Source organism: Narcine bancroftii, chromosome 5, assembly GCF_036971445.1.
Source record: "Narcine bancroftii isolate sNarBan1 chromosome 5, sNarBan1.hap1, whole genome shotgun sequence".
Classification (NCBI taxonomy): domain Eukaryota; kingdom Metazoa; phylum Chordata; class Chondrichthyes; order Torpediniformes; family Narcinidae; genus Narcine; species Narcine bancroftii.
In genome coordinates, this window is record NC_091473.1 from 93,840,028 (window position 1) to 93,863,655 (window position 23,628).

At 36.0% G+C, this 23,628-nt stretch overlaps 1 protein-coding gene across 3 annotated transcripts in view; it reads right to left on the reverse strand.

Annotated features, from left to right (window-relative positions):
• Positions 1-23,628, reverse strand: part of dnai4 (dynein axonemal intermediate chain 4) — a 190,416-nt gene that overhangs the window by 120,075 nt on the left and 46,713 nt on the right. For all 3 annotated transcript variants that reach the window (XM_069938375.1, XM_069938374.1, XM_069938376.1), the window contains one exon: positions 8,638-8,796. In XM_069938375.1, coding sequence (XP_069794476.1) covers positions 8,638-8,796 — 159 coding nt within the window. The remainder of the gene's footprint in view (positions 1-8,637; positions 8,797-23,628) is intronic.

The window sequence follows — 23,628 nt, forward strand, 5'->3', positions numbered from 1 at the left end:
AGAGGTCGAGATTGCACATCTAGACTCTACACCATCTTGTCACGCCCCCCCCCCCCCTCAAAACTCTTTCCAATAAAATACTTATATCCTTCCAAAACTTATCTACTTTTTTCACATTGCCAGATTGCATGCAGGAAAGATCCTACTTCTTTATTGCATCTAAAACAATTCAAATGAAGTGCATGCAATATGTAAGGAGTATAATATAATTGATGTAAAAAATTAAATTGTACCATTTGATATCTAAAATTAGTATTAGTTACACTTTCACAACATATTTTTGACCATACTTTGTCTTGAATCTGTATATTTAAATCTTTCTCCCATCTATATTTAGATTTAAATAAATCCTTTTTCTGAGTAGTCTTTTGTAATTTAATATACATATTAGTAATAAATCTTTTGATAAACATATCTGTTATATATTCAAATGAACTTTGTTCTGGCAATTAAAAATTTCTCCCTATTTTAAAAAAAATATATAATTTCAGACAAGAATAAGAAAATATAGTATTATGTGGTATATTATACTTCTCTTTCAATTGACCAAAAGTTAAAAAAAATCCCAAAGAATCAATTTTTTAAAAATTCCACAATTATATCAAGCATCAAACTAATGGTTATCAACCATAAAAGAAATTAAAGGATTTTGATTAAATATCATTTTAGCCAACTGATAAATCTTCATTCCTCTTTCTACATGTACTCCATTCCATACTTCAAAATATACTTCAAAGTATATGCTTCAAAATTGGTGTATCAGATTTTCCTTTTAATAACCCCTCATGCCACTAATATAAAATGTTACTTTCACCTATTTTATTAATTTCATTTATTGCACCCATGCAATCTTTTCATTGGTCTGATAACAGGAGCACAAAAATCTCAGTTGAGTCACTTTATAATAATTTTTAAAATTCAGCAATCAAAGTCCCCCTTGATCAAATTTCCATGTTAATTTTTCCAATGCCACCCAAGGCATTTTGTCCCTCCAAATAAATCTTCTTACACATTTATTTAATTCCTGAAAAAATATTATTGGTATAAAAATTGGTGAAGATTGAAAAAGGTATTGTATTCTCGGAAAGATATTCATCTTCACACAATTAACTCTTCCTATTAAAGTAATTGGCAAATCTTTCCATCTTAATAAATCTTCTCATATAAATTTTAATAATTTTAATAATAATTTTCCTCAATAAAGGTATGTAATTTAATTAAAATAAATTATTTAATTCTTATCAATATTAATTGCCAAATATTTAATTGCATCAGTCTGCCATTTAAATTTTATACTTTTCTTAACTTGAATATAATCTGTCTCAATCATTGGCATCACTTCATTTTTATAAATATTTACTTTGTAACCTGATACTAACCCATACTCTGCCAATCGATCATTTACTTTTTTTAATGAGATTTCAAGGTTTGTAAGATATAGTATTACATCAGCTGCAAAAAGAATAATTTTGTGTTCTTTATCATGTATCTCAAAGCCCTCAATCTTATTATCACTTCTAATCACCTCAGCTAAAGTTTCTATAGTTAATGCAAATAAAAAAGGAGATAATGGACATCCTTGTCTAGATGATATTTCCAACAAAAAGGATTTTGATATTTGTCTATTTGTAATCAATTTAGGCTTTTGGAGAATTATATAATGCTCTTATCCAATTTATAAAACTTGTTGGAATTCCAAAAACCTTCAGTACTTTAATTAAATGGTCCTATTCTAATCTATCAAATGCCTTTTCTGCATCTAAATCTAAGGTCACTGATGGTATTTTTGTTTTCTGAGCCATATCTATTAGACTTTAAAATCTAACAATATTATCAGCAAATCTATTTTTAATAAAACCTGTTTGGTCCATATTAAACAATTTAGGTAAACATTTATCTAATCTATTAGCTATTAATTTGGACAAAATTTTATAATAGTATTCAATAATATAATTGGTCTATAAGAAAATGGAAGCAAACTGTCCATACATTTTTTTTAAAATAACTGTTATTAATGCAGTTTTAAACAACTCTGTTAAGTTCCAAAGATCTTCCATTTGATCTAACAATCTGATAAATATCAGAATTAAAAACTTTTTAAATTCTTTATAAAACTTTGGAAAGAAACCATCCTCCCCTGGAGCCCCATTGTTTGGTAAATACATCAATATATCATATAATTCTGTAACTGTAAATGAATTTGTTAATTCTGTCTTCTCTTCTATGCTTAACTGTGGCACAGTAATTTTGGACAAATATTCATCTATTTTATCGCTATCTTTCAAAGATTCTGATCTATATAATTTCTTATAAAATTTCATAAACACATCGTTAATACCTTGTGTTTTATAGGTAAGATGACCCGAATCTTCTTTTACAGCAACTATTCTTCTCAATATTTGTTCAGTGTACAATTGTCATGCTAAAACATTATGTGCTCTATCTCCCAATTTGTAATATTTTTGTCAGTTCCGTCTTATATCCCTCTCTACTCTATACATTTGTATTGTATTAAGCTTCAGTTTCTTTAAGTCCAACATTTTCCTTTGTTCATCATTCCCTTGACTTTGTAATTATTTTTCCATCTTTATTATTTCCTTTCCAAAGAATTAACTTCAAACATATATTCCTTTTTAACCTTAACCACATAACTTATTATTTGTCCCCTTAAATAAGCCTTCAAAGAATTCCATACCACAAACTTATTAGTTACAGGATGTTCATTCAGATCCATAAAAAATGTTATCTGTTGCCTTATAAAATCACAAAAATCTTTCCATTTCAACAATGCTGCATTAAACCTCCATCTATAACTATATTTTGCTGCTCCTCCAATAAAACTGACATAACTAAAGGTGACTGGTCAGACAATATCCTCGCTTGATATTCAATACTATGGACTCTTGACTGAAGTTGAGAGGCTATTAAAAACATTTCAATATTGGAAAAAGGCTTGTGCCTATAAGAATAAAATTAATAATCCCTAGTATCAGGATGCAGCTTCCTCCAACTATCCACAAGTTTCATTCATAAAATTTTTCATATCCTTTGTCCCATAATTATTTTCCTTTTTGCATTAGCTAACTGCATAAAAACACCATGTACAAATTTTCCATCATCTACATTCAGTGCATATACATTCATCAAAGTCCAACATTCAGAATATATTTTGGAATTTATCATCACATACCTCCTCACTCTATCAGTCATTACATCTCACATTTCAATTGGCAAACTTTTATTTATTAATATTGCAACTCCTCTAGCTTTAGAATTAAATGAAGAGAATACCTCCCCTACCCAGCCTCTCTTTAATTTTGTATGCTCTATTTCTGTTAAATGAGTTTCCTATATAAAAGCCACATTACTTTAGTTTTTTTCATATAATTCAATAACCATTTTCTCTTTATTAGATTCTGAATTCCATTAATATTAATACTAATAAATTACAATTTCCCTGCCATTAGACATCTAAATTAAAACTTGTATCCCTCCAGCGTCCCCCTCCATCTCCCCAACCAACCCAATCCTCTCCATGTAATATCTTGCATCTATAAACGGCCCAGGCTAGAAACCAATAAAAAGATAAGCAAAGAAGAAAAAAGAAAAAAATAAAGAAAAACCTCAGAGGCACATGTTAAAGCGTCTCTATCACCCTGATCTATATGGGATACAAAACTAGTCACATTAGTTCCCATGATAGCGTAGTTGTCCCCACTAACTCACTTGAAACACTATACCATCCCTTATTATAAACATCAATATACCTTTTAATCCATTAATCTTATCCAGTATATTAGGTCACGCACAGTACAGGTTAAACCTTCCTCCCCTTTTTAACCCTCTCAAAACATAGTGTGTTTTCAGTTACAGCAAAACCTCTCAGTTATATAATAAATTCAGGTGTCTACAACCATCTGCTGATCTTTAGCAGGCAACGAATCGGCATATACCTTTGCTTCATTAGGCTCAATAAAAAATCTATTCCTTCCTCCCAGGACTAATACTTTCAGAACAGCTGGATATCTCAAAGCAAAGGCATAGTCTTTTTTTTCCTCAATATATCTTTAACCAGATTAAAATCTTATATCTGTATAAAAAGAAATCTTTTTTCCATTAGAAATCAAAGGTGATTGTCTTTCTTTAGTTTGTTTTGCTGCCAACTCCAATATCTCCTCTCTTACTTCATATTGAAGGAATCTGACAAGTATTGGACAGGACCTTTGGTCAGGCTGTGGTTTAGATCTCAATGCCCTATGGGCTCGTTCTACGAATCCCCTTGAAATGCAGCCTGGCCCATGATTCCAGTATCCACCATTGCAGACATTTCTTCAAGTCTTGGCCCTCATCCCCTTCTTTAAGTCCAACAATCTTGATATTATTCCATCTGCTGAAATTTTCCAAAATTTTTCCATCTACCATTTCAAATCTAGTGTCCACTTGTTGCATTAATCTTTCCATCTTATCATCATTCTTCCTTACTTCATCAATTAACACTTCCATGGTTGTCAAAAAAAGTCTAACATTTGCTTTAATTCACCAGAAGATAAAGAAGCTTCTGCACCTTTTTCAGCTTTTTTTCTTGATTGTAGGTCATTCTTGTTCTTTCCTTTGTCTTTCCAGGTCTTCTTCTTGATCACTGGAGCTGTGGGTGCCTGGACTCTTTTTTTAAAAATTTCCTCCCTTTTTTTGTGCTCTGCACATGCACAACTTCTCGCACATACGCAGAGTCATTTCTTCACCCGATGTTGGCGGCCATCGTCGGGGGAGACCTTGTGCAGCAGAGTCCAAGGTCTCCCTGGTTTCTGGCCTCTCTCCTTTGGATATTACCTTGCAGACAGGTCCAGAATCCTTTCTTAAGGTAGGCATCTCTTCCTTTTCTAGTTCATTTCCTTGTTCGGTTTCTTGTACAGTAGTAAGTTCTTTGTTCTTATTTGGTGGTATTGTTAATGTCTTCTAATTGTCTTCAGACAACTCTTTCATATATTTTCTGTAACTTCTATAACATTTTTTGTCACTTTTTCTCAACTTTTACGAGGAGAGTAGGGATTATCAGTCTAACCGCACGTCATCACGTGGCACTCCCCCAAATAAAGATCTGGCAGCCATATGGCAGGTATGGCAGCCATACCTGGACCCCATAGGGTTCCAAACATAATAACAGAAAGATAAATGCTGATATTATACATAGCTAAAAGTGATTTCCTCAACTGTATTCTATATATCCAAAAGATATGTAAGCTCTGACAGTGTGTGGATCTGTACTTATAGAAGTGGTGAAGGAGGGAGGGAATGTTTTGGTTTTGATGTTTGTAAGAAAAGTTAAATATATTGTGATACTGAAGATATTATTTTGTATATTTTTGGGAAAAAAAATCAAAATAAAATATTCCAAAAAAAAAGAAATCAAAAGGTAGAAATGCTGGAGGAACTCAGCTGGTCGCAGAGTCCATTGAGAGTAAAAATATATTACTGATGATTCAGATCTGAGCCTTTCCTCAAGGCTGGAGAAAGAAAGGGGGAGGAGTACAAACCAACAGGTATGATGAGAAGAAAAGTGAGAATTGATTTTTGCTCTGTAAAAGGAAACAGAGGGAAAATGGGAGTGAGAGGGAGGGAGACATAGCTAGTGGGTGTCGGGTTGTAACAGAATCTAGATAAATTAATATTAATGTCATCTGGTTGGAGGGTACTCAGACAAAAGTTGAGGTGATTTTTCTCCAGTTTGCTGGTTGCACAAGTCTGCCAGATCAAGAGACGATGGACAGACATGTTAGCAAGGGAAAGTGAATTGAAATGAGTGGCAACTGGGAAATGCACGCTATCGCGATGCACATAGCTGAGGTGCTTAATGAAGTGATTTCCCAGTTTGTGCTCAATTTCTCCAATGTGGAGGAGACCACACCAGGAGCACTGGATGCTGTAGATGACACCTGCAGATTCATAAGTGAAGTATTGCTTCACTTGGAAGGACTTTTTGGGGCCCTGAATGGTGGCAATGGAGGAGGTGTGGGTACATGGAGCATCTCCTGTGGTCACAGGAATAGGAGCCAAGGGGCAATTGGTGGGAAGGGAGGAGAGGAGAAAGGAATCATGGAGGGAGCAGTCCCTGCAGAAGACAGAGAGGGGAGAATATGTGTCTGGTGGTAGGATTACCTAGCAGGTGGCAGAATTGTCAGAGGATATGTTGGATATGGAAGCTAGTGGGATGGTACGTCAGGACAAGAAGAATCCTGTCCTTGTCTTTTATGGGGGAAGGGGTGGAGAGGGCCAAGGCACATGTGTGGGAGGTGTAGCATATGCAGGTGAAGGTGGAATTGATAGTGGTTGAAGAAAGAGGACATCTCTAATGATCTAGCATGGAAGACCTGGTCCTGGAAGTAGATGCAAAGGTGACAGAAGAATTGAAAGGAAGGAAATCCTTACAGGGATTGGGTGTGAAGAGCTGTAGTCCAGGTACCCGTGGGAGTTGGTGGGTTGTAAAATATGAATTTCTGCTGTCTGCATAATAAGTGTCTGTATTTATGGAAGCCTGATATGTTTATGAAACATGGAATGTTTGAGGCTGCAATTTGGCCTTGTTTGAAACAAATCCACACAAACCTTTACTTGAGGTTGCAGATCACAGATTGCAATGTGGCCATCTTGGCAAATCTCACCTTACATAAACAGTGGCCCTCATAAGAGCATGGATAATTTAGAATAGATCATGAGTGAACTCTACAATGCCCCCTCCAATTTGGCCCCCTCAATTGCCTCCAGTTATCCCATCCTTTGCAGCAAGTTATATGTAGACAATCCATTGAAAGTGGGTTTTCATTAAAGGAAAGCACTTATTATTGAGATTGCAGAGTATTGAGAAAAGTCTTACGGGAAAGGTTTTTTGACTGTGATTTCTCTTCAATCTGAGGCGCCTGCAAGCTCACACCAAGACACAAGAGCAACTTGTCCGTGAACTACTCTTTGCAGACGATGCCGCTTTAGTTGCCCATTCAGAGCCAGCTCTTCAGCGCTTGATGTCCTGTTTCACGGAAACTGCCAAAATGTTTGGCCTGGAAGTCAGCCTGAAGAAAACTGAGGTCCTCCATCAGCCAGCTCCCCACCATGACTACCAGCCCCCCCACATCTCCATCGGGCACACAAAACTCAAAACGGTCAACCAGTTTACCTATCTCGGCTGCACCAATTCATCGGATGCAAGGATCGACAATGAGATAGACAACAGACTCGCCAAGGAAAATAGCGCCTTTGGAAGACTACACAAAATAGTCTGGAAAAACAACCAACTGAAAAACTTCACAAAGATTAGCATATACAGAGCCGTTGTCATACCCACGCTCCTGTTTGGCTCCGAATCATGGGTCCTCTACTGGCATCACCTACGGCTCCTAGAACACTTCCACCAGCGTTGTCTCCGCACCATCCTCAACATTCATTGGAGCGACTTCATCTCCAACATCGAAGTACTCGAGATGGCAGAGGCCGACAGCATCGAATCCACGCTGCTGAAGATCAAACTGCGCTGGGTAGGTCACGTCTCCAGAGTGAAGGACCATCGTCTTCCCAAGATCGTGTTCTATGGCGAGCTCTCCACTGGCCACCATGACAGAGGTGCACCAACGAAGAGGTACAAGAACTGCCTTAAATCTCTTGGTGCCTGCCACATAGAGGCTGATATCGCCTCAAACCATGCATCTTGGCGCCTCACAGTTCAGCGGGCAGCAACCTCCTTTGAAGAAGACCGCAGAGCCCACCTCACTGACAAAAGACAAAGGAGGAAAAACCCAACACCCAACCCCAACCAACCAATTTTCCCTTGCAACCGGTGCAACCGTGTCTGCCTGTCCCGCATCGGACTTGGCAGCCACAAACGAGCCTGCAGCTGACGTGGACTTTACCCCTCTATAAATCTTTGTCCGCGAAGCCAAACCAAAGAAAAGAAGAATCTGGTTTCAGTAAACAATGACAGTTTTAATTAGAAAAGTTAAAAATAATCCCAGAACGGCAAGAAACAGGTAATTATACAATTGCTAACATCATTGATACAAATCTCATACTAGAAATTTAATTACTACAACAGGAGAATAAAATGTCATCAGTTTCATGCTGAACCTTTTTTAACTGGCCAAAAATTGTTTTCAATTTTTCCAAAAGGCAATCAATTTCAATGGAGATATCTATTCAGCAGATTTATACAAACTCAGCCAAAATATAATACGTTGACCAACTTTCAATGCAATATGGACAGCACACTCACACACCAGATGGTAGTAATGCCTCACAGCTCCAAGGATCTGCATTCAATCCTGGCCTCGGATACTGTCTGTGCTGTTTGTACATTTTCCCCCTCAACTAATTAAGTTTCTGTTTCTTCCCAATACTACCTCTTAGATAAATAGCAACATAATCATTGGAGATAATACTGGCCATGGTAAAAAAAATAGTAGCAGAATTACAATAAAATTAGGAGACAGAGAATGTGACTGATAGCACAATCAGCTGCTGTATTAAGTAAATAAACAAACATGAGATTAGAAAATCATAATGAGTTGGTGGTGTAAATTCAGGGCATTTTGTGGAGATACACTAGTAGAAATAATCTCTATTTAACAGACTGTTTTACAATTCCATACTTACCTAATCCGAAAGAACTTGGAACTGATAAAGCTTGAATGACAGTTTTATCTAAATTAATTTGTGCTCGTGACAAATCCTTAGTTTGATTGAAGACAGAGTCTTGATGTAGATCTCTTTCTTTAAAGCTATCATACAGGTCCCATGTTGTTGCCATAACAGCTAAAAAGCAAGAAAAAAAAACAAGTGATGGTGTGTAGTGGTTTGTCAAACTGTCATTTGAATACATCAGCAAGTTTTACAAACTTGAAAGGGGGTTTTAACTACCAGCAGAAATAAAGCAGGTTTAACCAACAGGAGAACATCTTGGCATGAATGTGGAGATGTGGTGTGAGTATCAAAAGTACGGTATGTAATGTCATGAGTTTGAAGCTCAGCCAATTTCAACTCTCCCGCCCCATCTCCATTTGATTGGGTATTTTGCATCTTATCACATTAAAATCATGTTTCCTGGTTGAGTTTCAAATGATAAATAATTAATTTTCAGCAGATTTGTTTTGTGAAATGAAAGCTCATCCTATGAATTCTAAGCAGTTAATGTTGTCAGTAGATTATATCAGTAGGATCTTTTATGTCATTAGAAAAAAATTGTATGTATTGAACAAACTTGAGCATTTCAAGTACTTCAATCTGAAGTTCTCATTTAACATTTTCTCTTTTCTGAACAGTTTTAGAACCAAAAATACATGTAAAACACAGACTCTCAAGATCTTGTATAAAAAAAGTAAACTAGCTGAGAATGGAGAATTAAATTATAACCAAAAACTATATCCAAAGTATAAGTAAACAAGAAAGTCTGCAGTTGCTGTGATTATATTTAATACACAAAAAGTGGTGAAGAAACTCAGCAGGGCCTATAGCATCCAGAGGAGGCATAATGTTTGGGGCAAATGCACTTTTTAACTTTTATTTACCCCTGTGCTCCACCGTTTTCAATTTGTAATCAAACCATTCACATATAATTAAAATACACACTCCAGGTTTTATTCAAGGTTATTTGTATACATTTTGATTTGACCATGTAGCAATTACAGCATTTATGTATATATATACATATATATATAGCCTTGAAATGCAATAACCAATAGTGTGTATATATATACACACACACACATACACACACACACATACACACACACACACACACACATATACACACACACATTCTTTGCTTGGCTTCGCGGACGAAGATTTATGGAGGGGGTAAAAAGTCCACGTCAGCTGCAGGCTCGTTTGTGGCTGACAAGTCCGATGCGGGACAGGCAGACACGGTTGCAGGGGAAAATTGGTTGGTTGGGGTTCGGTGTTGGGTTTTTCCTCCTTTGCCTTTTGTCAGTGAGGTGGGCTCATACACACGCACATATACGCACGCGCATATATACACACGCGCATATACACACGCACACACATACACACACACATACACACACACATATATATACACACACACACACACACACACACATATATATATATACACATACACACACACATAGTCCCCTCATTTTAAGGCACCATAATATTTGGGACATAGCAATGGTATGTATATTAGTCATGTTTAGTATTTTGTTGCAGTTCCCTTGCATGCAATCACTGCTCAAAGTCTGTGATACATAGAAATCGCAAGGCACTGAACATTGATCCTCTGCCAGGCCTCTAATGCAGCCATCTTCACCTGCTTGTTTTGGGAGCTTGTCCCCCTTAAATTTTCTATTCAAGCATATGAAAGGCATACTCAATTGAATTTAGATTGGATGCCTAACTTGGTTATTCAAGGATTTTCCAGTTTTTAGCTTTGCAAAGCTCCTTTGTTGCTTTAGCAGCATGTTTGGGATCATTTTCTTGCTGTAAGATGAAGCGCCGTCCAATGAGTTTGGAGGCATTTGCTCAAACCTGAGCAGATAAGATGTTTCTATACACAATGAGAATTTTTCTAACATCAGAAGTGGAGGTTTTCCTTGCCCTACCGGTTGGTCCCTTTGCGATTACTGAGCTCATCAGTATGATCTTTCTTCTTAATGATATTCCAAATAGCTGATTTTGGTGATCCTAAGGGTTGGACGATGTCTCTGTTTTATTCTTGTTTTTCAGTATTATAATGGCTTCTTTGACTTTCATTGGCACAACTCTGATCCTCATGTTGAAAAATCCCAACTATAGTCTCCAAAGATCTCAACAGCTTAGAATCAAGCCCAGCTCTCTTATATGTGCACCAATGAAGCAATTCAACATACCTGAGTAATCAAAAATACTTGTGAAGCCAAATGTCCCAAATATTACAGTGCCCTGTGTAAATGACACTTTCTTTATTCTAAGATATCCTAATTTCAAAGTATCATCTTACTAAGCATGAGCTGCAATAGCCCAAATTTCGATCTCTATAATCCAATAAATGAAACTCTGTGGCTGTTACTTTATGTAGCTTCAATTTGTTGATAGAACAGATAAATATTTTGCATAGCCTCACATTAAGACTTTTATAATGGTGAATAACAAAGCATTTACTATATAAAGATAGTTCTTTAGAGTCTAATTATTCAAAAGTTGGCATAACAAAAGCAATAGCTGAAGACTGCCACAAAAACACAAAGATACAAATTGAAATAAAAAATTCTCGTGCTCATGCTTCATTCTCATCTTGTAGAATGTGAGCAAGCAGTTAGCCTGGGAGGATATTATGACATATTACATCATAATCACTATGGTAACACTACAAACAATAGTTCTCTTAAAGAGACAAGCACAAAATTAACTAAGAATCAAAAACACAAGGTTTTAATCTTTACATTCCAGCCCCTAATTATTATAATAGACATTAATGGCTAATATATAATAATTACTATTACAGATGTACAAAGTAAATATAGTAAGTATAAGATTAGAAATCAAAACTTTCAGTTTCCTGTAAAAGACAGATTTTAGTAATAGGTCTATTTAAGTAACCAGCCTTGGTTTTAATTCGCTTTTGCCAAACTAATCCTTTCTTGACTGGAACTGTATCCACAATTTTCCCAGCAACCAAGAATTTCTTGGTGAAGAATCATCCATGATAATTGCAATAACTCCGCATACAAAATTGCATTTAACTTTGGATCATTGTTGTCGTTCTTGTAATAATGAAAGATATTCTTTAATCCATCTTTTCCAAAATAAATCTGTAATGAATTGCACTTGTTTCCACCTGAGTCTTGCAGAAATGTCTTCTTTCTGAAATTGACCTGGAGACATTGAAGGTTTAGATTTAAGAAGTAAGAGATGGTTTGGTGTAAGTGCTTCAATGTCATTTAAATCAACAGAATTTTTTTTATTAGATGACTATTTCAAATAGCTTCGATTTTGCACAAAACTGTCTGAAGATTATCATCATCATTGAGTATTTGACAATTCAAGACATGATCCTGCGGGTGAGATAAATATCCAATTAATTTATTTCTGAAGTAATGTATCATAAATTTGATATTGATTCCAATTTTGAATTGCTTTTTGTAACTCTAGTTGAGCTCCTATAAAGTAAGACCCATTATCAGAATGTAATCCTTTTACTTGACCATGTCTAGCTATAAAACATCGAAGAACATTGATGATAAAAAAAGTCTGTTTCAAGTAATGACGCTGCTTCAATATAAATTGCTCTTGTAGTCAAACAAGTAAAAATATCTCTGTATCATTTTTCAACACTTCTTCCTTGTTTTATTTGCAAAGGACCATAATAATCAACTCCCATGTATGTAAATGGGGGTTCATCAGGTGAAACTCTGTCCTGTGGCAAATCCATCATTTGTTGTTGTCCAAATTTAGCACTTGCCTGTTGACAATTAACACATTTTGATATAATGCTTTTCATCAATGGTGAGGCATCAAGTATCCAATATTTCTGGCTCAGTTCTGTTAACACATGATTACAAACACCATGACCTGTTTTCTCATGCATATGCAAATCAGAAATGTGAAATTCCTTAGCTAATATAATTGGATGTTTCACTTCTTCTGGCATTACTGCTTTTTCCAAATTTCCTCCTACTCTCAATACATCTTTTCAAGAATAGGATTTAGCCTATAAACACAACTTGTTTTTGTAACATTCAGATTCTTCTTCATTGTTGATATCTCATTATCAAACACCTTTTACTGACATATCTCCAATTCACCATTCACAACTCATTGACTATTAGGTGACAGCTCTTTCGAGTCTTCAGATTTTCTTTCTTGATAGTTTTTAACCTAGAATCCATGCTACTGCCTTTTATAAATGAAATCATGAAGAGTGATAGCAATTTAATTGAGTGATTGGATCATTTTCATTAGATTTGAATAGTATTTACATTAATGCTTTGGATTTCACCATTGAAATTTCTTTTAACTTTTCTAGATTTTGAGACCAATCTTCTTGAGTTCATGAAAGAAATTGAGGACCGGACACCCACATGTTGGCTCTTTTCAGAAAAGATTGAACTTTTGATCCTCATGATATTTGTCACCTGGATTATCAACTGTTTTAACAAACCTCCATTGATTAGTATGAGAAACCTTTTTGATTTCATTAACTCTGTTAGTCAAAAAGGTACGAAAACTTGTGGTTTTGGTATTAATGTATTTAAGCACTGATAGAGTCTGCTAACTCCATCTGTAATTCTCTTGTCCATTTTGCTCACAAAATTCTATTTGAGGAATGGTGACTGGCTTTTCCCATTACAAATCCACAATGTACTTGCTCTTGGCTATTGCATAGTACTAAATAACTGACAGTACCATAACCACCCTCGCTTGCATCAGAAAAGTGGTGTAACTGAGCAAATATGGCAATTCCAAAGTCTGTTAGTTTAAAACATCGGTTGACTTCAAAATTTTATAACATTTGAAGATTCTCAATCCAACTTATCCAATCTTGTGCGATGGATTCTGGTATAGCTTCACCCCATCCAAATTTTCTTCTGCACAATTCTTGCAGAATTTTCTTGGCTATTAACACTACTGGTGCCAATATTCCCAAAGGATCATTTATTGTGCTTATGTTTGAAAAAAATACCTCTTCTTGTTAAAGGCCGTTCTTTCAAAACAATTTTGAATGTGACAACATCAGATTGAACTCACCATTGCACCCCTAGAATTCTTTCGACAGGTAGAAAGTCGCAATCCAAAGTCAAGATGTTTTATCGCCCTTGCTCTTTTTGCCTCAGGAATAACAGACAACATATCTGGATTTTTGCTGATTCATTTCATAAGGAAGAAAACTCCTTTATTACAGATCTCCTTTAACACTTGATAAAGATCTATTGCTTCTGTTTCTGAAACCATTGAGGTAAGACAATCATCAACATAGAAATTATTTCTGATGATGTTTATAGATTGAGAATTAAATTGCTCTTCATTATCTTTAGTACATTTCCTGAGAGCAAAATTTGCACAACTCGGTGAACTGTATAGTGTACGCAATCATGTCTTTACTGTAATCTCCATTAGGGCACCACAACAATTGTAGATCTTGATCTTCTGTTGATACTTTTGCTTGATGAAACATCACTACAATGTCTGCCATAATGACAATAGGCTCCTTACAAAATCTTATCAAAACACCTATTAGAGTATTGGTTAAATCTGGACCTTGGAGAGGTTGAGAATTCAATGAAGCCCTTTGAAATGATGCTCCACAATCAAATATGACACATAATTTCTTCTTTTGTGGATGTATAACTCCATCATGAGGTAAATCCTATTTTCTACCATCTTTACATTCCAAGATATCTTCTGATACCTTTTCTACATAACTCTTGGCTATCATATCTAACATGACATCTGAATATTCCAAATAAAAGAGAATTTCTCTTGAATTTTCTCTTTAAATTCAGCATATGCTGTTCTGCAATTATTTTATTATCTGGCATACAAATGTCTCTTTTCTTCACAGGTAATGCTAAACAGTAATGACCATCAACAGGTTTAATAGATTTTGTAACTAAATACAGAAACTGCTTGTCCTCCTTTGAAGGTTCTTGAATATCCGTGAGACATTCAGGGAAACCAATTTTAAACTGTTGTACCTACGGATCATTGAATTTCACAACTGAAATTCTGTTGACATTCATATTGAACGTCTCCTGATTATCATTCAATTTTCCTCCTAATGATCCATTAATTGTCCATCCAAGCAACTTTCTCACAGCATAAGGTCCGTCATTTTAACTCATTATTTCTAAAGGTTCGAGAGCTTTTGGTAAACCTAATTCAATTAGCTTCGCAATCTTGGCATCAATCTTGGGTAAGCAAACAACTTTTAGATAAGCCCACTGTTTGGTATCATCCTGGTACTGAATATTCTCCTTATTCACAGGCATAATCTTCTGAGTATAGACACTTGGAAGATTCATTACTATTCAATTCAGCAATATTTAAACCTGAAACTATATTAGTTTCAATGTTCTTTTCATCATTCATTGTCTTTAATAAGATCTGTGATCTTTTTCCATGAAGATTAAGTTTATTAATTAATTCAACAGTACAAAATGATACGGTACTTCCTGGATCAAGAAATACATAGGTCTTCAGTACGAAGTTCCCCTTTTTAGCTTTAACCTGCACAGGAACTATTGAAAGGGCTCTGTCACCGGCCCCACTAAGACTGTTTATCTGAACCAAACCTTAAGTATCCTTTCTGACTGTCTCATTAGTCTTGGATTCTGATTGTTTGACTTCCTTCTCAACTTTACTTCATTGAGTATATGACAGATTATGTTATATTTTATATTGTATATAGATATGTTTTAAAGGAGATAAATTGTGGAAGGTTTTTTAGTGTAGGTCACAAAAAGATACAAAAACTTCAACACAGATCTCATTTAAAATGCCAGAGCTCTGCTCAAGCCAGGCAGTCCAGGCTCAGAGTCCCTTTGCAAAAAATTTGAAGAATGCCTATAAGGACTTCATAAGTGAGTGATAATTGGATGTGCTGTTTGGATTACTGTTTTGGAAAGCAACAGATGAACGGACTCGAAGACTGGGTCCAGTGCCACAGTCCGTCTGAGTGCAGAGTGCTGTTCTAAGAGGATCAAGTGGTTTTTCTCTATGTGTGTGTGAGAGAGAGAAAAAAATTAGAACATGACAAGCTGGCAAACTTGTGGAAAAACCCCATTTGGAAGACAGGTTGTGAGTTCCTAGTTCAGCTTGTTCAAAACCCTTGTGGTCTATACAAGAGGAGATGGCTGGCTGTATAATGTTTCACTTGAAATAAGGGAAACAGAAAAGAAACAATGTGGTGACCTGAAAGAAAGAGGTTATCATCTGGAAAACCCTGATTGGGCAAATTTCTTTGGCAAGTCACTGAAATGACTGATCAGAAGGAATCAGTTTGTGTCCAATGAGCAACAAATCTCTCTCTGAAAACCAACAAGAACCTTTAAGCATCAAAGCCTGGTGAAATTAATAAATGTTAAATTCTGTGCACAGTATACTTTAATTTAAAGATACCAGTATACTTTAATTTAAAGATACCAGTTAATTTTGAGAAATTAGATTGAACTGTGAATTAAAGAACTTTCTGAACTTACGCACACATTACATACATGTGCACTGAGAATTAGAAGGGGGTTAAGTTAGGTTAAGTTAATAGTAACAAGTTAAAGTTTGATCCTGTTTTCATGTTTAAAGATAATTAAATGCAACTTTTGTTTAAGCAACCATTCGCCTTGATGAATTTCAATTGCTGCTGGGCTTTGGGGTCCTCTGGGCCCATAACATTTGGAGCCTCATCTTTTTGGATTGAAAATTAGAGTTTTGGGATTTTAAACTTGGTGTTTTTATGACTTTTTAGTTAATTGGTTTTTCCAAGCTAATTTAAAGCTTGTGAATGTGGAAAACAGCAGCAATGGATGTTAGTACATTTTTGTCAGAACCATCAACCTGTGGAGCTGCCAAGCAAGAGAAAAGAGGAATTAATGGTCATTGCTAAGGCATTAAAAATGATTGAAGTCAAGCATTGGATGAGGAAAATACAAATACAGAGGATTATAGTGAAATATTATAGGTGAGGGAAAATTTGTTGATAATGACTTAGAAAATTTTCTGGAGGATGGATTTGAAATGCAATTGGAGTTGGAGAAAGTGAGGGTGGAAGAAGAAAGAGAGAAATGGAGGGTGTTGGAAGAAAGAGAAAGGGAACTTTGTGTTGCAGAAACAACAAAATGAAGCAGAGAATGCTGAAAAACAGAATATATGAGGCAGAGGAAACAAAGAGGAGAAGCTGAAAAGGAAAGAGAGGAAGATGAAAAATGGAGGGAGAATGATGAAGGACAAAGAAAATATGACTTGGAACAAATAGAAAGAGACAAACAGTTTCAATTGGAGAAGTTATAAACTGAGATGGAGGGAGGTAAGAGAACTGAGGCTGTTACTCCTGAGGAAAGGTTTTTGGCTAGTAGAGAGGTAAATCTAGTTCCACCTTTTGATGAGGGAGATAAAGATACACATTTTCAGCTTTTTGAAAAGGTTGCCGAGAGCTCAAGATAGCCAAAAGAAAAATGGCCTCTTATGCTCCAAAGTGTATAGAAGGGAAAAGCACAAATTGCATACTCTAGTTTGACTACAGAGCAAGTGACAAATTATGAAATTATTGAAAGCTTTTGAGTTGGTTCAAGAAGCAGATAGACAAAAATGTAGGAGTTTGGTGAAAACGTGGAACCAATCATATGGATTTTGCTTTGGTGCGCCTCAAAAGAAATAAATAATAATTTTGACAGATAAAGAGAATTGATATTAATTGAGGAAATTAAAAGGTGTGTTCCAAATGAGATTAAATTATACCTGGATGAGAGAGAGGTGGGGACATGGCAGAAAATGGCTAGGTTAGTGGATGAATATTCCCTGATTCACAAAAAAAACCCGGCATAGTAAGCCTTTTCAGAGGGTTAATATGGAACAGAAGTCTGTTCAGAAGGTTAATGTGGAGCAGACTAGTAAACCTGAAATTAAGTCTGGTGAGAATGTTAAGAGAAAATATGAAGGTAAGGTGGGAAAGGACAGAACTTTTGGATCTACATGTCATTTTTGTAAGAAACCTGGTCACGTTATTGCAAATTGTCTAGTGTTGAAAAGGAGAGGAGAAAAGCAGAAGCTTGTATTCAAACAGTTAAATTTAAGGAGAGCAGATGTTGTAAACCTGGTAAGGGTGTTATGGATGTTTTCAAACCTTCTGTGTCAGAGAACTTGGTTTCAATAAAAGAGGGAGAATCACAGGTTCCAGTTGAAATTCTTAGAGAAACTGGAGCTGTCCAGTCACTGTTGTTGGAGAATGTTTTAACTCTTGATCAAAAGTCTGACAAAGGGGAGATGACTTTGATTAGAGGTGTTGGAGGTGAGGTGGACTCAATATCTCTTCACAACAGTGCTGAATTCAGAATTAGTTAAAGAACCTGTTGTAGTAGGAATTATTTCAAAGTTACCCATTCAAGGAGTCTCATTTTTATTAAGGAATGATTTGCCAGAGGAAAAAGTTGGATCAGTTTTGAGATTAACAAATCAACCTAGTAAGGATGAGGTTGAAGAAGATTATAAGATTTTTTCTGCATGTGCTGTTACAAGGTCTAAGAAAATGATGAGAGCAGAGGAAGATCCAGTTGATAGAAACTTGCCCAATGCTTCTGAAATGTCTTGAAAAAGCAGGTCAATTGTGAGTCAGGATTTCTCTTTGTCAAGGAAAGAGTTAATTCAGCACCAGAGGAAAGAAACAGATCTCATTAACTTAAGGACAAAGCAGTAAGTGAACAGGAGATTAAAGAAATGGCTTGTGGCTATTACTTGAAGGGTGAATTGTTGATGAGAAAATGGAGACCTCTTAAAATTCCTGCTAATGAAGAGTGGGGTGATTCATCAGGTGGTCACTCCTAGAATTTACCAGAACAAAATTTTAAATCTAGCCCAAGTACATCTTTGGGTGGTCATCTTGGTGTAAAAAAAAACGAATAAGATTTTGAGACCATTTTTCTGGCCTGATTTGAGGAAGGATGTTGTAAATTGGTGCCAGATATGTCACCTTTGTCAGGCTGTGGGGAAACCTAACCAGGATCCCCACTAGTTCCTTTGCAACCTATTCCTGTTGTTGGGGAACCTTCCACTACGGTTATTGTGAATTGTGTGAGTCGCCTCCCTAAAACTAAGTCTGGGAATCAGTTCCTGTTAACACTTATGTATATGGTATCAAGATTTCCAGATGCTATACCATAAGGGAATATTAAGCAAAACCAGTGGTAAATGCATTGGAAAGATTTTTCACAGTTTTTGGGTTGCCTAAAGAGAGCCAAAGTGATCAAGTATCTAACTTTATGTCTGAGTTGTTTCAGCAGTTGATTTATGAGTTGGGAATAAAACAGATCATTTCATCTGCATACCATCCTGAAACTCAGGGAGCTTTGGAAAGATTTCATTCTATATGATGAGAATTTATTCTCTGGAGAATGGGAAAGTTTGGGACAAAGGTATTCATTCATTCTTATTTGCAGCAAGAGAGGCTGTGCAGGATTCATTAGGTTTCAGCCCTTTTGAAATTGTGTTCGGACATCAGATTAGAGGATATTTAATGTTGTTAAAAGAGTGAGTTAATGAGGATATACAGTTGGGCTTGCTGGATTAGGTTTCTAAATTTAAAGATAGGTTAAAAAAAAGTCTGGACTTAGGCTCAAGAGAATTTAGAAATAGCTCAGGGTAAAATGAAGCATTTATTTGGCAGCAAATCTCAAGTGAGGAATTTTAAAACAGGAGGTAAAGTGTTAATTTTGTTCCAAACACATGACAATCCTTTGAGAGCTAAATTTTATGGACCGTACGTAGTTAAATCAAAAACTAAAAGATGTTAACTATGTTGTTAATGCTCCAGATCATAGGAATAAAACTTTGGTTTGTCACATAAATATGTTGAAACCTTATTATGAGGATAAGGGTAGAGGAGAATAGTCTGTATCAGAAGAGTTAATTGTTGACAAGGTTGAGGAAGTTATGGATCATAAGATTATGGAAACATATCAGCTATGCATGCTAAGGCACAAGCGGACTTGCCTACTATGGTAATTATCTAAGGTAACCTTAAAAAAAACCATGGTTCCCGTGTCCCTGTCTACTTCAACAATTTTGGAAAATCTAGAGGAAAAGTAAGGCCATCTTAAGGCACAAGAACAGATGCAGTTGAAAGAATTAATTTTGAAATATGCAAATTTGTTTCCTGATATGCCAAGAAGCACATCAGTGATTTATCATGATATGGATGTGGGAGAAGCAAGTCCCATAAAACTATATCCATATAGAATAAACATTCATAAGAGTAAAATCATGGATCAGGAGGAGGAATATATGGTGAAAAATGATATTATAAGACCTTCAAACTCAGATTGGAGTTCTCCTTGTGTTCTGGTACTGAAACAAGATGGAACTGCTAGGTTCTGTACAGATTACAGGAAGGTTAATTCAATCACTAAAACAGATGCTTATCCTATTCCGGAAATAGATAACTATATAGATAAAATTGGGAAAGCTAAATTTCTTACTAAGGTGGATTTATTGAAGGGTTACTGGTGTGTTCCTTTAACTGAGAGAGGAAAGAATATTTCGGCTTTTGTAATTCCATCTGGTTTATATGAGTATAATGTATTAACTTTTGGCATGAAAAATACCCCTGCAGCATTCCAAAGGATGATTAATTTGGTAATCCAAGAGGTGACAGATACAGATGCTTATATTGATGGCTTAGTCACAAAAAGTGACACATGGGAAGAATATCTGAGGAAATTGGACAAATTTTTGGCAAGATTATCCAAAGCAAATTTAATTGTCAATTTAGCAAAAAGTGAATTTGGACATGCTACTGTGACATCCTTGGGTCATGTAGTTGGTCAGGGCAAAGTTGGACCTAGTCAAGCTGAATGCAATTTCTGAATTTCCTATTCCCAATGGCAAGAAAGCTTTGAGAAGGTTTTTTAGGAATGGCAGGATATTATAGGAAATTTTACAGAAAGTTTGCTGAGGTTGCTCTTCTTATAACCAATGTTTTGAATTTGTATGAACTAATGTTTTTCAGAGATCTTTAGAAAATTTAAAGGAGATGCTATTGCATTACCTGGTTTTAAAATCTCCTGATGTTGACAGACCATTTTCTTTGACAGTGGATGCCAGTGAGTGGGCAGCAGGTGCAGTTTTGTTACAAAAACATGATGAAATTGACCATGCAGTTGCCTACTTTTCAAAAATATTCAATGTTCATCAAAGGAACTATTCCACTATTGTGAAGGACTGTTGTCTGTAATAATTGCTCTGCAGAATTTTGATGCATATCTCGGTACCTTTCATGAACTAATTGTGATATTTTGGGTGGAGCGTGGCAAGATGGCGTAGAGTCTAGACGTGCAGTCTCGACCTCACTGGCCAGACTTTTAAATACCCATTTTTTAACCCTTTGTTTTCAAGTTTAAACTTTTTAAATTTTAGTTTAAAGTATTAAGGAATTATTATGGCCACTAATGGTAAAAAGACTAAACCTCAAGTTCAAAAGAAGATACATTTTCGAAGTGCTGAAGATCTGGGGCCTAGACAACTTGAAACAGCCCCAGGCTCAATTTCTTCATTGCCTAAATCCCAAATATTGCCTGTGGGGGCTGAAAAAAACCTATTACTCACCAAATGAAGGATGGCGCTGGAATTGCCCATTCTCCAGAAGAAGGTGCGTGTTCCCAAGATTTGGACCCCGATTTGGAAAGCCTTTTGATTTCAATGGAGGGAGCATGCAGGAAGACGACTCCATTGTTGGAAATGCATCAGGTAGCATTTCAATCTGAAGAAATTGTTTTTCTTCGCAAATTGATGAGAAAACAACAAGATGCGGGGGAGACCAGCGGCGACCTCCTGAGGAAGTCGGGGTGCCGTTGCTGGGAGTCCAGACCTGCAGCAAAACTTTTAAAATGCCTTCTGTTGAATTGCAGCAGGAGCTGCAGTTACCTTGTTCTGCCACCATGTCAGAGAGAGCAGAGCTGAGATTTACCGAATCATGTGTATGCAATTGAATGCAGTAATTCAAGCTGTTATAAAACCTCGAATGGATTTGTTAACATCTCAAATGAATGAAATGGTTCAAATGAATGCTGATATAAGTTCAGAATTACATATGGTTAAGACACGTGTGGATGCATCTTATGAAGAATTTTTAAAAATTCAGACTGCTTTTTTGGACTGTAAACAAGTGACTTCTAACACAAAAAAGTGTTGAAGGTGGAAAAATCAGACATAGAATTAGGAGATCGTGAGAAGGAGCTAGAAAGAAAAATAGATTATTTGGAAAATCAAAGCAGAAGGAATAATGTGAAAATTGTTGGTTTGCCAGAAGGTATAGAAGGATTTGAACCTCCCTATCCTCTAAAGATATCTTTTCTCCAACCACTGTTGTTATCTATAGATAGTAGGCAAGTCCGCTTGTGCCTTAGCATGCATAGCTGATATGTTTAAAGCACATGTATCTACATTTGCTCAGATGCCTTTGAAGATTTTCCTGTGCTTATAACCTTGGAAATATCATCATCAAGATTCACATCTGAACTTTCATGAGTGAAAGTCAACAACAAACAAGGCAGCACTAGGGTACTCTAATCTCGTGCAACCTTCACCCCTCCCAGTGCTGGATTTAGAAAGCAGCCCACAATACCAGACACAAGCATATCCTGGGGTCACTCCTGCCCCCTTGCCCAGGCCTTGGTTTGAGCAGCTGATTGAGTCTCTATCCTATGCATTTCGCTTGGTACAGCACCAATGGGACGTTGCAACATACTTTCATCAGTTCCAGTTCCACTAACTTTTAGCCAGTTAATGAGGCCTGAAGTGCCTTGACAGAGTCTTCTTGCCTGCTAGTTGAAGCTACTTCTTCTTTGGCAACTGGTTCCAACCTCCTACCAAGCATTGTTGGTCTACCTTGCTGGCTCAACCACGATCAAACAGTTCTTTGAGAGGATCTGTTTGCTCGAGGTATTTAGCCAAATGAGACTTCTTCTTATCGATCTTACTTTCTTCACACTGCAACCTGGCTTCTCCTGGTTCCTGCTGAAATTGTAAACAAATTTTATATCTTTCCCTTTAAGAGAGTTGCTGCTGGCTCAATTGTCTCTGTGGGTCTTAATGTTTATGTTTGCAGGAACATTTTCTGGACTTCCTGGCAATTCTGCTACTGGAGCTGTGGCTTATCTTTTTCAAGGACGCAAGCTGACTAGCCAGCTTCTGGCTCAATTTCAAACTGCCCATTTCACAGAAAGGTTCACATACTTCTGGAATATTCTATTGTTACAGTGTGGATGTCTCTTGGTTTTAAATTAACTTGCTAATACTTTTAGACAAATTTTACAATCCTTTCTTCCGAACAAAGTGCACAATTAAATTTTTCTTTGAATCAAAATATAGACAACACCCTCCTTATTCTAATATATCCTAATTTCAAAGTATCATCTTCCTAAGCGTGAGCTGTGATATTCCAAATTTCGATCTCTTTAATCCAATAAATGAAACTCTGTGGCTGTTACTTTATGTAGTTTTAATTTCTTGATAGAACAGATCAACATTTTGAATAGCTTTGCCACATGACTTTCATAACAGTGAATAACAAAGCATTTACTGTATAAAGTTAGTCCTTTAGACTCTAATTACTCAAAAGTTGTCATAACAAAAGCAATAATTAGTCTACTATAAAAACACAAAGATGTATAGAGATACAAATTTAAAGAAAAATTTCTCATGCTTGCGCTTCCTTCACATCTTGTAGGATAAGTTAGCCTGCACGGATATTACATCATAGTCACTATGGTAACACTACGAACAATAGTTCTCTTAAAGAGACAGGCACAAAATTAACTAAGAATCAAAAACACGTTTTAATCTTTACACCTTGAAATGGGGGATTATGTATAAAATGTGCTGTAATTTCTACATGGTCAAACCAAAATATATACAAATAACCTTGAATAAAATCTGGAATGTACACTT